Source organism: Panulirus ornatus, chromosome 10, assembly GCF_036320965.1.
Source record: "Panulirus ornatus isolate Po-2019 chromosome 10, ASM3632096v1, whole genome shotgun sequence".
In the NCBI taxonomy this organism is placed as follows: Eukaryota; Metazoa; Arthropoda; class Malacostraca; order Decapoda; family Palinuridae; genus Panulirus; species Panulirus ornatus.
Genome location: NC_092233.1, coordinates 15,851,682 through 15,865,006, shown reverse-complemented (window position 1 = coordinate 15,865,006; position 13,325 = coordinate 15,851,682). Strand labels below are relative to the sequence as shown.

Here is a 13,325-nt window from a genome sequence, read left to right as displayed (position 1 = left end):
TTATTCATCAACTCCTCTTGAATTTTGATCTTTATTCATCAACTCCTCTTGAATTTTGATGGCTTTATATTTAATGATTTGCCTAGTCATAGGAAACTTTCATACCCACATTTCTTGCACCTATATTTTCATGGTATCCTCCACCTTCACGTATGTCAACATCCTGAGATGCATTGTTCCTGTGGTTTCATTTAAACTTACTCACATGTTTCTTCTTTCACGCATTCTCCTGAACTCAATCAACTTTTGCAGTTCCTCATTCAAATTTGCCACTAGCACCATGTCATCAACATACTACAGCTGACACCTCCCAGGCCCTCTTCACCTCCTAACAGACTGCATACCTGCTCATCTCTCCAAGAGCCTTGCATTCACCTCCTTCACCACCCCATCCATAAACCAACAGCCATTGAAATACACCCTTGCCACAGACCTACCTTTACCAGGAACTATTCACCCTCCTCTCAACCTTCCTGCACATGCATCTTACTGTCTTGATAAAAACTCCTTTCTGATTTTTATAGCTTTTCTCCCACTCCATATATTTCTAACATCTTCCACAAAGCATCTTTAACAACCCTGTCATATGCTTTGTCCAGTTTCATAAATGCCATTTACAGATCCTTCTGTTTGTCAAGTATTTTTCACAGACACTTTTCTAAACCAACACCTGACCCTCGACTACCTTTGAAACCACATTATTCTTCCTCATTCTGATGCTCTGTGCATGCCACCACCCTCCCAATCACCATTCACCTATATACCTTACCAGGTACACTAAAAAATCTTGTATCTGTAATTTGAACACTACTTTTGCACCCCTTTCCTTTATATGATAGCACTATATATACATTTTGCCCATCCTTAGGTGCCTCACCTTGATCCATACATTCATTGAAAATCCTAACAAAACAGTCAGTAACACAATCACCCCTTCTTAAGAAATTCAGCTGCATTACCATCCACTCTTGCTGCCTTGCCACATTTCATCATACACAAGGCTTTCACCCCTTCTCTTTTCACAAACCACTTGTCATGTCTCTCTTTGTACACCTCTCCAACTCAAACAGCCTCCATCTGTCGCCCTGTTGTTGAACATATTCAACAGTCCTTCAAACTACTCGCTCCATCTCCTCTTCAAGTCAGTACTGCCTGTTGTGTCTTTCCCATTTGCCCCCCTCACCACTGTTTCTGTTTGTTCCCTCACATTTTTCACACTATTAATGTCTCACCAAAACATCTTATTCTTCATGAAGTTGGCTGACAATTGCCTAAACCAACTCTCATTTGACCTCTTTTTTTCAGTTCCCTCACATTTTTCACACTATTAATGTCTCACCAAAACATCTTATTCTTCATGAAGTTGGCTGACAATTGCCTAAACCAACTCTCATTTGACCTCTTTTTTTCATAGCCACCATCCACATGCCACACACTTTTCTTATACAAACCAGCACTGCTTCCCTGAATATCTCCCATTCCTTACTCCTTTCTTCATCTTTGTTCACTCTCACCTTTTTGCTATTCTACACACAGTCTTTCCTGGTATTTATTCACACGTCTCTTTCCCAAGCATACGTACTTTCACCACCCTCGTCTCACCCTCATTTTCTGATTTCAAAAAACTCTATAAATCATTACCCTTGCCTTCACTAGGTAATGATCATACATCCCTCAGCTCTCTCTCTCTCTCTCTCTCTCTCTCTCTCTCTCTCTCTCTCTCTCTCTCTCTCTCTCTCTCTCTCTCTCTCTCTCAGCACATAGCATTTTCACAAGCAAGAGTCATGTATGACCTTCTTTTTAAACTCAGGTATTCCTGATCAGTCTTTTTTCAACACAGCTTCATAAGCTGTTCACTGTTTCTGTTCACCTTACTGAATACCCCATGCCCCTCAGTTGTACCCTCAGTTGCCACAATACCCAAGTTTGTATTCAGATCATCCTTCTCTGTTACCTGATCTATCGCATGAAAACTGTAGACTTAATATCTCAGTTGCTCTCAGAACACTCGTCTTTCCTCATTCTTCATGTGGCCAGGTGCATGAATACTAATAATTATCCATCTTTACCTCTGTAATTTGAGCACTCACTCTTATCCTTTTGCCCTTGTACAATGGCACTATGCAAGCATTCCGCCAATCCTCAGGCACCTCACCATGACTCATACATACATTGAATAACCTTACCAACCAGTCAACAATACAGTCACCCCCTTTTTTAATAAATTCCACTGCAATACCAGAGGTATAAGTTTGTTGAGTATTCCTGGCAAATTATATGGGAGGGTATTGATTGAGAGGGTGAAGGCATGTACAGAGCATCAGATTGGGGAAGAGCAGTGTGGTTTCAGAAGTGGTAGAGGATGTGTGGATCAGGTGTTTGCTTTGAAGAATGTATGTGAGAAATACTTAGAAAAGCAAATGGATTTGTATGTAGCATTTATGGATCTGGAGAAGGTATATGATAGAGTTGATAGAGATGCTCTGTGGAAGGTATTAAGAATATATGGTGTGGGAGGCAAGTTGTTAGAAGCAGTGAAAAGTTTTTATCGAGGATGTAAGGCATGTGTACGTGTAGGAAGAGAGGAAAGTGATTGGTTCTCAATGAATGTAGGTTTGCGGCAGGGGTGTGTGATGTCTCCATGGTTGTTTAATTTGTGTATGGATGGGGTTGTTAGGGAGGTGAATGCAAGAGTTTTGGAAAGAGAGGCAAGTATGCAGTCTGTTGTGGATGAGAGAGCTTGGGAAGTGAGTCAGTTGTTGTTCGCTGATGATACAGCGCTGGTGGCTGATTCATGTGAGAAACTGCAGAAGCTGGTGACTGAGTTTGGTAAAGTGTGTGAAAGAAGAAAGTTAAGAGTAAATGTGAATAAGAGCACGGTTATTAGGTACAGTAGGGTTAAGGGTCAAGTCAATTGGGAGGTAAGTTTGAATGGAGAAAAACTGGAGGAAGTAAAGTGTTTTAGATATCTGGGAGTGGATCTGGCAGCGGATGGAACCATGGAAGCGGAAGTGAATCATAGGGTGGGGGAGGGGGTGAAAATTTTGGGAGCCTTGAAGAATGTGTGGAAGTCAAGAACATTATCTAGGAAAGCAAAAATGGGTATGTTTGAAGGAATAGTGGTTCCAACAATGTTGTATGGTTGCGAGGCGTGGGCTATGGATAGAGTTGTGCGCAGGAGGGTGGATGTGCTGGAAATGAGATGTTTGAGGACAATATGTGGTGTTAGGTGGTTTGATCGAGTAAGTAATGTAAGGGTAAGAGAGATGTGTGGAAGTAAAAAGAGTGTGGTTGAGAGAGCAGAAGAGGGTATAGTGAAATGGTTTGGTCACATGGAGAGAATGAGTGAGGAAAGATTGACCAAGAGGATATATGTGTCGGAGGTGGAGGGAACGAGGAGAAGTGGGAGACCAAATTGGAGGTGGAAAAGTGGAGTGAAAAAGATTTTGAGTGATCCGTGCCTGAACATGCAGGAGGGTGAAAGGCGGGCAAGGAATTGAGTGAATTGGAACAATGTGGTATGCTGGGGTCGACGTGCTGTCAATGGATTGAATCAGGGCATGTGAAGCGTCTGGGGTAAACCATGGAAAGTTTTATGGGGCCTGGATGTGAAAAGGGAGCTGTGGTTTCGGTGCATTATTACATGACAGCTAGAGACTGAGTGTGAACGAATGGGGCCTTTGTTGTCTTTTCCTAGCACTACCTCGCACACATGAAGGGGTAGGGGGTTGTTATTTCCATGTGTGGCGAGGTGGCGATGGGAATAAATAAAGGCAGACAGCATGAATTATGTACATGTGTATATATGTATATGTCTGTGTGTGTATATATATGTGTACATTGAGATGTATAGGTATGTATTTTTGCGTGTGTGGACGTGTATGTACATACATGTGTATGTGGGTGGGTTGGGCCATTTCTTTCGTCTGTTTCCTTGCGCTACCTCGCTAACGCGGGAGACAGCAACAAAGCAAAACAATAATAGTAATAAAAAATCCATCTTTAATCCATTCCATATTTACCCACATCATTCTGGAGCCCACTTTCTTGCACTCTCTCACATTTTCACAACTCCTTCGGCAGAAGTGCTACCCTTTTCTTAGCTCTAGCCCTCACACAAATTTTTGACTGTAGCCCGAACTATTCTTCTCCCGTACCAATGAACTTTTATTTCTGTTTCACTCAGAGCTAGAATGTCCAGATTCCTTTCCTAAAACATATTACCTAACCTTCCTTTCTTATCAGCTTGTTTACTGTACATGCTGACACTTTCAGAGATCCCTTTCTTGAGTCTTTGAGGATAGTAAGCACTCTGCTTGGCTTCTTCTTTTCCAGCTTTTAGAAATTGAAATACAAGGGGAGGTTTCCCAGGCCCCCACTCCCACCCCTCATACTCACCTTCTGTGACATGCAGGGAATACATGAGAAATGTTCTTTCTACCTTATGGCCATAGGTTTTCCAGAAATCTATTTATTTTTGAAATTGTAGTTGGATCCTTGCTCATGGAGATCCACTGGGGTCTGACTAAGACTCTTTGTGACCCTTGTAATCCTTTTGCACTACCACTCACAAGTTAAGCATGGGGTGCACAATGAATATGCCAGGTTACCTACACAAATCAAATGAGAGAAGTAGATGGATAGATAGATTTTGTATGTATGGATTTGTGTATATCCTTAATTCATACACACTTTTTTTAACACTATTTAGAGATTTTATCAATAAATTGGTGGAAGGAAATCCCTGGTAATAGTTGTCCTCTGAGGAGTTTCATTTAAACTGTTGTTAGAAAATAGGCATAAAATAGAACTTAAAATTTCAGGTACTGTGTGCACATGGTGCTCATGTCAATGCTCCTGGTTACAAGGGAATGAGGCCCCTACATGAAGCTGTGGAAAATGGACACGGAGAACTTGCTCGCCTCTTGCTTGCCTACGGTGCAGACCCTGCATTAACTACATATGCTGGTCAGACTTGTCTTGCTCTTTCAGCTGACACTCAAACCACATATCTCATTGAAGGTTACCTAGCTGATTTAAAGGGTTGGCCTGGTGAGATGTGGCACTTCAGTGGCCCTACTAGGTTCCTTGGTAAGTTTTTATACATTATGATGACAGATGAAATTAATTTTATGCTTATTTAGATTTTTGTTGAATTTTTTTCCATGTAGAAATCTAAATATTTCTGAAATTATGATTGGATATTTGCCTGTGAACAGATTCTGTGCATACATATATTTATTATATTTTATAATTACCTGAGGACCGGTTTGTGTGAAAGAATCCTGGTGTTACCCAGGACCTTTTTAATGGCTCCTACAGCCCAGGAGTGTGCTGCTTCCAGTAGCAGGGAAATATAGACTCATTTGGAGTGAGAAGTTCTTTGATGAAACTGTACTCTTGCACATCAGGACCAATTTCTGTGAAAGAGTTTTAGTGTTACCCATGACCTTTCTAAATGCTGCTGCAGCCCAGGGCTGTGCTGCTTCTGGTAGCAGGAAAATACAGACTCATTTGGAATGTATTCTTTGATGAGACTGACTGTTGCACCTGTACACTTGCTCCCAAAGCATTTGCCTCTCATCATCCTTGTTTTCACGGCGAGGTGAATGTGTGCTAATGATCACCCATCTCTTGTAATTCATTTTCATTTTAACCCATATCTGTCTGGAGCTCACTCCCTTACAGTCTTTCACAAATTCCCATGACTGCTTCAACAGTAGTACAACTGCTTCCTTAGCTCCCACAACTAGTGACTCTTTCCAAAAGACATTCTCAAAATATTCTTCCCTTTTACCCTTGAACTTTGTTTCACTCAGAGGCTTTCCTGAACCATACTACCCTTCTCTCTCCCTTCTCTTCATCTTGGATACACAAAAATCCAGACACCCCAACCTGACCCTTCGTGGAGGATGAGCACTCCTTGCTTGGCTCCTTTTGTTCTGTCTATTAGAAACTGAAATACTACAACACTGTAAACACCATTTCAGCATTATTCAAGACCATTCATACCCTTGTTGCAGCTACCATAAAGATGTACATACAACATCACAACTCTTTATGACTTGTAGTTCTGACTGGTGGACATGGCCAGCTTCCTGAGTGTAGTCCTGACTGATGGACATTCCCATCTTCCTGAGTGCTGCTGAAGCCTCATAAGGAGAGAAGGGACTTCTCAGGTAGGGAGTAAGTTTTTTTTATGTTGGAGGCTCAAGTCATGGAGAAGAGTCCACATCAAGGCTGGGCCTTAATTGAAATATAGAGAGAATTATGAAACAAAATGAAAAGACGGGAAAGTATTTACAAATTTTCGAGAAAGTGAAAGACCTGTCTTTTGAAATTTGCCAGGTCATAGTTATTTGGAAAGACATGAGAAGGTAGAGATTCCAAAGCTTCAACATATAGGGAAAGATGCATTTATCAAACGGCCCACTCTTGGGTAGCTGATGGCCACAATAATCATATGATGCAGCAGCTTGCTGAGTATTGCATGATCTAGCTAGTTTTGGGGGCATACAAGCAGCCAGCTCTTGGGAGCAAAAACTGAAGTGATACCTATAGAAGAGGGAAAGTGAACCAACATTGCAGCATAGGGCAAGGAGTTCAAGGTTGGAAGTTATCCTGGAACAGTTTATGCATCAGACTGCTTTCAAGTCAGCTCTATCAAGTAAGGATACAGAGCTAGAACCACTCCAAAGGTGAGAGCAGTACTCCATACAAGGATGAATCAATCCCATGTATAGGCAGAGTAACTGTTCAGAAGAAGTTTTGACATCTAAACAGGATACCCAGTTTCTTAGAGGCATACTTAGCTATTCCCATAATGTGGGGCTTCCTAGGAAGAGTGGATGTTATGTTAATACCAATAATGTTTGTTGCTTAAAGAAGTGAAATTATAGAACAGTCAAAGGAGAGATGAGAGTTGAGGAGTTTTCGATAGAAAGATGGGTAGACATTGGGTCCTGGAGGCATTAAGCTTAACAAGATTTTGTTTACCCCACTGAGATATCCAGTCCAAGTCTGAGTTTATTGAGGAAGCTGTGTTAAGATGAGATGCAGATTGGGTGAGAGAAGAGGGAGCAGAGTTTAAGGATGTGGATGAATACAATGTTGTCATTAGTGTATGAGTGTTATTTGTAGAGAGGAAATTGTTGAAAAAAAGGAAAAATCGTGTAGGGGACAGGATAGAACCTTGAGGGACACTACTGTTAATGGAGAAAAGGGGAGCAGCTGATCCATCAACAACCACAGAGCTAAATTGGAGAGAAAGGAACTAGATATGGAGGAGCAAAGTGATTGAGGGAAGCAAAAAGAGGGGAGCTTAGAGACGAGACCCTAATGCCATATCTTCTCAAAATCCTTAGATATGTCAAGGGTAGCTGCATATGACTTCCCAAAATCTTTCAAGGATGATAACCATACATTAGTAAGATTAGAAAGAATATCACCAGTGGATCTAACCTTGTGAAGGCCATACTGGTGATCGGAGAGAAGACTGTGATTTTCAAGGTGTTTAAGGATATGGAAGTGGAGGAGGGATTCAAAGACTCTGGAAATGGTAGATGTCAAAGCAGTAGGATGATAGTTAGAGGGGTCAGAATGATCACCCTCCTTAGGGATGGGATGTATCAAAGCATGTTTCCAAGAAGGAAAAGTTTTGTTTTTTAAAAGAAACGAAACAGACGAGTTAGATGCAATTTGAGAGGCCCACTCTTTCAGTACACAGGGCTGGATGCCATCAAGATAATAATCCTTGCTATAGATAGGGTTGTGCGGAGGAGGGTGGATGTGTTGGAAATGAAATGTTTGAGGACAGTATGTGGTGTGAGGTGGTTTGATGGACAGTCCCAAAAAGAGAGTAAGGGAAGGGGCATAGGATTAGTAAGAGGAGCATCAGGCGGTGAAGGAATAATAGAGTTATACAAGGTGGAGTTAGAGGAGAAATGGGAACCAAAGAGAGTTGCTTTGTCAACGGAAGAGACAGCTATAGTACTTTTCCCAGAATGGAAAAGTTAGGGAAAGGTAGAGCAACAGAAGTTGTTAGAGATGCCCATAGCTAAAAAACCAGAATTGCACTACCTTTCAATAAAGGAATGCTTCACCCTATATCTAGAGACTGAGTGTGAACGAATTTGGTTTTTTCTCTGTTTCTGGGGCTACCTCGCTGGAGGGGGATGCTATTTCATTTGTGGTGGGTTGGCGACAGGAATGGATGAAGGCAGCAAGTATTAGTATTTACATGTGTATATATGTTTATGTTGAAATGTGCATGTATGTATATGTGCATGTTTGGGCATTTATGTATAAACATGTATATGTGGGTGGGTTGGGCCATTCCTCATCTGTTTCCTTGGGCTACCTAACTGACACAGGAGACGGCAGTTTAGTATGATGAATAAATGAATAGTATATAAATATATATATTTATATTTTTTTATTTTGCTTTGTCGCTGTCTCCCGCGTTTGCGAGGTAGCGCAAGGAAACAGACGAAAGAAATGGCCCAACCCATCCCCATACACAATGTATATACATACACGTCCACACACACAAATATACATACCTATACATCTCAATGTACACATATATATACACACACAGACACATACATATATACCCATGCACACAATTCACACTGTCTGCCTTTATTCATTCCCATCGCCACCTCTCCACACATGGAATACCATCCCCCTCCCCCCTCATGTGTGTGAGGTAGCACTAGGAAAAGACAACAAAGGCCCCATTCGTTCACACTCAGTCTCATGCAATAATGCCCAAAACCACAGCTCCCTTTCCACATCCAGGCCCCACACAACTTTCCATGGTTTACCCCAGACGCTTCACATGCCCTGATTCAATCCACTGACAGCACGTCAACCCCGGTATACCACATCGATCCAATTCACTTTATTCCTTGCCCGTCTTTCACCCTCCTGCATGTTCAGGCCCCAATCACACAAAATCTTTTTCACTCCATCTTTCCACCTCCAATGTGGTAATAAAAAGAGTGTGCTTGAGAGGGAAGAAGAGGGTGTATTGAAATGTTGTGGTTACATGGAGAGAATGAGTGAGGAAAGACTGACAAAGAGGATATGCGTGTCAGAGGTGGAGGGAACGAGGAGAAGTGGGAGACCAAATTGTAGGTGGAAGGATGGAGTGAAAAAGATTTTGAGTGATCAGGGCCTGAACATACAGGCATGCAAGGAATAGAGTAAATTCGAACAATGTGGTATGTGGGGTCCACATGCTGTCAATGGATTGAACCAGGGCATGTGACATGTCTGGGGTAAACCATGGAAAGTTTTGTGGGGCTTGGATGTGGAAAGGGAGCTTTTGTTTTGGTGCATTACCCATGACAGCTAGAGTCTGAGTGTGGACGAATGTCGCCTTTCTTATCCTTTCCTAGTGCTTCCTTGCTCGCATGCAGGGGGAGGGGGTGTCATTTCATGTGACAGGGTGGCGGTGGGAGTGGATGAAGGCAGCATGTATGAATATGTACATGTGTATGTGTATGTATATGTATGTATACGATGAAAGGTATATGTATATGTGCGTGTGTGGGCATTTATTCATGTACGTGTGTATTTGGGTGGGTTTGGGCCATTCTTTTGTCTGTTTCCTTGTGCTACCTTGCTAACGCAGGAGACAGTGACAGTGTATAATACATAGCTGAAATTTAAATCTATAGGTATGTATATGTGCGTGTGTGTGCTTTTTTGTACATACATGTGTATGTGGGTGGGTTGGGCCATTCTTTTGTCTGTTTTCTTGTGCTATCTTGCTAATGCGGGAGACAGCAACTAACCATAATAAAAAGAAAAAAAAAAAAAAATATATATATATATATATATATATATATATATTATTTTTTTTTTATTATACTTTGTCGCTGTCTCCCGCGTTTGTGAGGTAGCGCAAGGAAACAGATGAAAGAAATGGCCCAACCCACCCCCATACACATGTATATACATACGTCCACACACACAAATATACATACCTACACAGCTTTCCATGGTTTACCCCAGACGCTTCACATGCCCTGATTCAATCCACTGACAGCACGTCAACCCCAGTATACCACATCGCTCCAATTCACTCTATTTCTTGCCCTCCTTTCACCCTCCTGCATGTTCAGGCCCCGATCACACAAAATCTTTTTCACTCCATCTTTCCATCTCCAATTTGGTCTCCCTCTTCTCGTTCCCTCCACCTCCGACACATATATCCTCTTGGTCAATCTTTCCTCACTCATTCTCTCCATGTGCCCAAACCACTTCAAAACACCCTCTTCTGCTCTCTCAACCACGCTCTTTTTATTTCCACACATCTCTCTTACCCTTACGTTACTCACTCGATCAAACCACTTCACACCACACATTGTCCTCAAACATCTCATTTCCAGCACATCCATCCTCCTGCGCACAACTCTATCCATAGCCCACGCCTCGCAACCATACAACATTGTTGGAACCACTATTCCTTCAAACATACCCATTTTTGCTTTCCGAGATAATGTTCTCGACTTCCACACATTCTTCAAGGCCCCCAGAATTTTCGCCCCCTCCCCCACCCTATGATCCACCTCCGCTTCCATGGTCCCATCCACTGCCAGATCCACTCCCAGATATCTAAAACACTTCACTTCCTCCAGTTTTTCTCCATTCAAACTCACCTCCCAATTGACTTGACCCTCAACCCTACTGTACCTAATAACCTTGCTCTTATTCACATTTACTCTTAACTTTCTTCTTTCACACACTTTACCAAACTCAGTCACCAGCTTCTGCAGTTTCTCACATGAATCAGCCACCAGCGCTGTATCATCAGCGAACAACAACTGACTCACTTCCCAAGCTCTCTCATCCCCAACAGACTGCATACTTGCCCCTCTTTCCAAAACTCTTGCATTCACCTCCCTAACAACCCCATCCATAAACAAATTAAACAACCATGGAGACATCACACACCCCTGCCGCAAACCTACATTCACTGAGAACCAATCACTTTCCTCTCTTCCTACACGTACACATGCCTTACATCCTCGATAAAAACTTTTCACTGCTTCTAACAACTTTCCTCCCACACCATATATTCTTAATACCTTCCACAGAGCATCTCTATCAACTCTATCATATGCCTTCTCCAGATCCATAAATGCTACATACAAATCCATTTGCTTTTCTAAGTATTTCTCACATACATTCTTCAAAGCAAACACCTGATCCACACATCCTCTACCACTTCTGAAACCACACTGCTCTTCCCCAATCTGATGCTCTGTACATGCCTTCACCCTCTCAATCAATACCCTCCCATATAATTTCCCAGGAATACTCAACAAACTTATACCTCTGTAATTTGAGCACTCTTATCCCCTTTGCCTTTGTACAATGGCACTATGCACTCATTCCGCCAATCCTCAGGCACCTCACCGTGAGTCATACATACATTAAATAACCTTACCAACCAGTCAACAATACAGTCACCCCCTTTTTTAATAAATTCCACTGCAATACCATCCAAACCTGCTGCCTTGCCGGCTTTCATCTTCCGCAAAGCTTTTACTACCTCTTCTCTGTTTACCAAATCATTTTCCCTAACCCTCTCAATTTGCACACCACCTCGACCAAAACACCCTATATCTGCCACTCTATCATCAAACACATTCAACAAACCTTCAAAATACTCACTCCATCTCCTTCTCACATCACCACTACTTGTTATCACCTCCCCATTTGCGCACTTCACTGAAGTTCCCATTTGCTCCCTTGTCTTACGCACTTTATTTACCTCCTTCCAGAACATCTTTTTATTCTCCCTAAAATTTAATGATACTCTCTCACCCCAACTCTCATTTGCCCTTTTTTTCACCTCTTGCACCTTTCTCTTGACCTCCTGTCTCTTTCTTTAATACGTCTCCCACTCAACTGCATTTTTTCCCTGCAAAAATCGTCCAAATGCCTCTCTCTTCTCTTTCACTAATACTCTTACTTCTTCATCCCACCACTCACTACCCTTTCTAATCAACCCACCTCCCACTCTTCTCATGCCACAAGCATCTTTTGCGCAATCCATCACTGATTCCCTAAATACATCCCATTCCTCCCCCACTCCCCTTACTTCCATTGTTCTCACCTTTTTCCTTTCTGTACTCAGTCTCTCCTGGTACTTCCTCACACAAGTCTCCTTCCCAAGCTCACTTACTCTCACCACCTTCTTCACCCCAACATTCACTCTTTTTTTCTGAAAACCCATACAAATCTTCACCTTAGCCTCCACAAGATAATGATCAGACATCCCTCCAGTTGCACCTCTCAGCACATTAACATCCAAAAGTCTCTCTTTCGCGCGCCTGTCAATTAACACGTTATTCAATAACGCTCTCTGGCCATCTCTCCTACTTACATAAGTATACTTATGTATATCTCGCTTTTTAAACCAGGTATTCCCAATCATCAGTCCTTTTTCAGCACATAAATCTACAAGCTCTTCACCATTTCCATTTACAACACTGAACACCTCATGTATACCAATTATTCCCTCAACTGCCACATTACTCACCTTTGCATTCAAATCACCCATCACTATAACCCGGTCTCGTGCATCAAAACCACTAACACACTCATTCAGCTGCTCCCAAAACACTTGCCTCTCATGATCTTTCTTCTCATACCCAGGTGCATATGCACCAATAATCACCCATCTCTCTCCATCAACTTTCAGTTTTACCCATATTAATCGAGAATTTACTTTCTTACATTCTATCACGTACTCCCACAACTCCTGTTTCAGGAGTACTGCTACTCCTTCCCTTGCTCTTGTCCTCTCACTAACCCCTGACTTTACTCCCAAGACATTCCCAAACCACTCTTCCCCTTCACCCTTGAGCTTCGTTTCACTCAGAGCCAAAACATCCAGGTTCCTTTCCTCAAACATACTACCTATCTCTCCTTTTTTCACATCTTGGTTACATCCACACACATTTAGGCACCCCAATCTGAGCCTTCGAGGAGTATGAGCACTCCCCGCGTGACTCCTTCTTCTGTTTCCCATTTTAGAAAGTTAAAAAAAAAATACAAGGAGGGGAGGATTTCTGGCCCCCCGCTCCCGTCCCCTCTAGTCGCTTTCTACGACATGCGAGGAATGCGTGGGAAGTATGCTTTCACCCCTATCCCCAGGGATAATATACATATATATATATACACATACACACACACATACACACACACACGCACATATACACACACACACACACATACATATATATAAATATGAAAAATGTAAGAAACAATTTAGAAAACTGAAACTTCTAGCTTGAAATGAAAAG

At 42.1% G+C, this 13,325-nt stretch overlaps 1 protein-coding gene across 1 annotated transcript in view; it reads left to right on the top strand.

The window, feature by feature from the left end:
* Positions 1–13,325, top strand: part of LOC139750802 (uncharacterized) — a 638,860-nt gene that overhangs the window by 611,473 nt on the left and 14,062 nt on the right. The window contains exon 6 of the mRNA XM_071665553.1: positions 4,824–5,091. Coding sequence (XP_071521654.1) covers positions 4,824–5,091 — 268 coding nt within the window. The remainder of the gene's footprint in view (positions 1–4,823; positions 5,092–13,325) is intronic.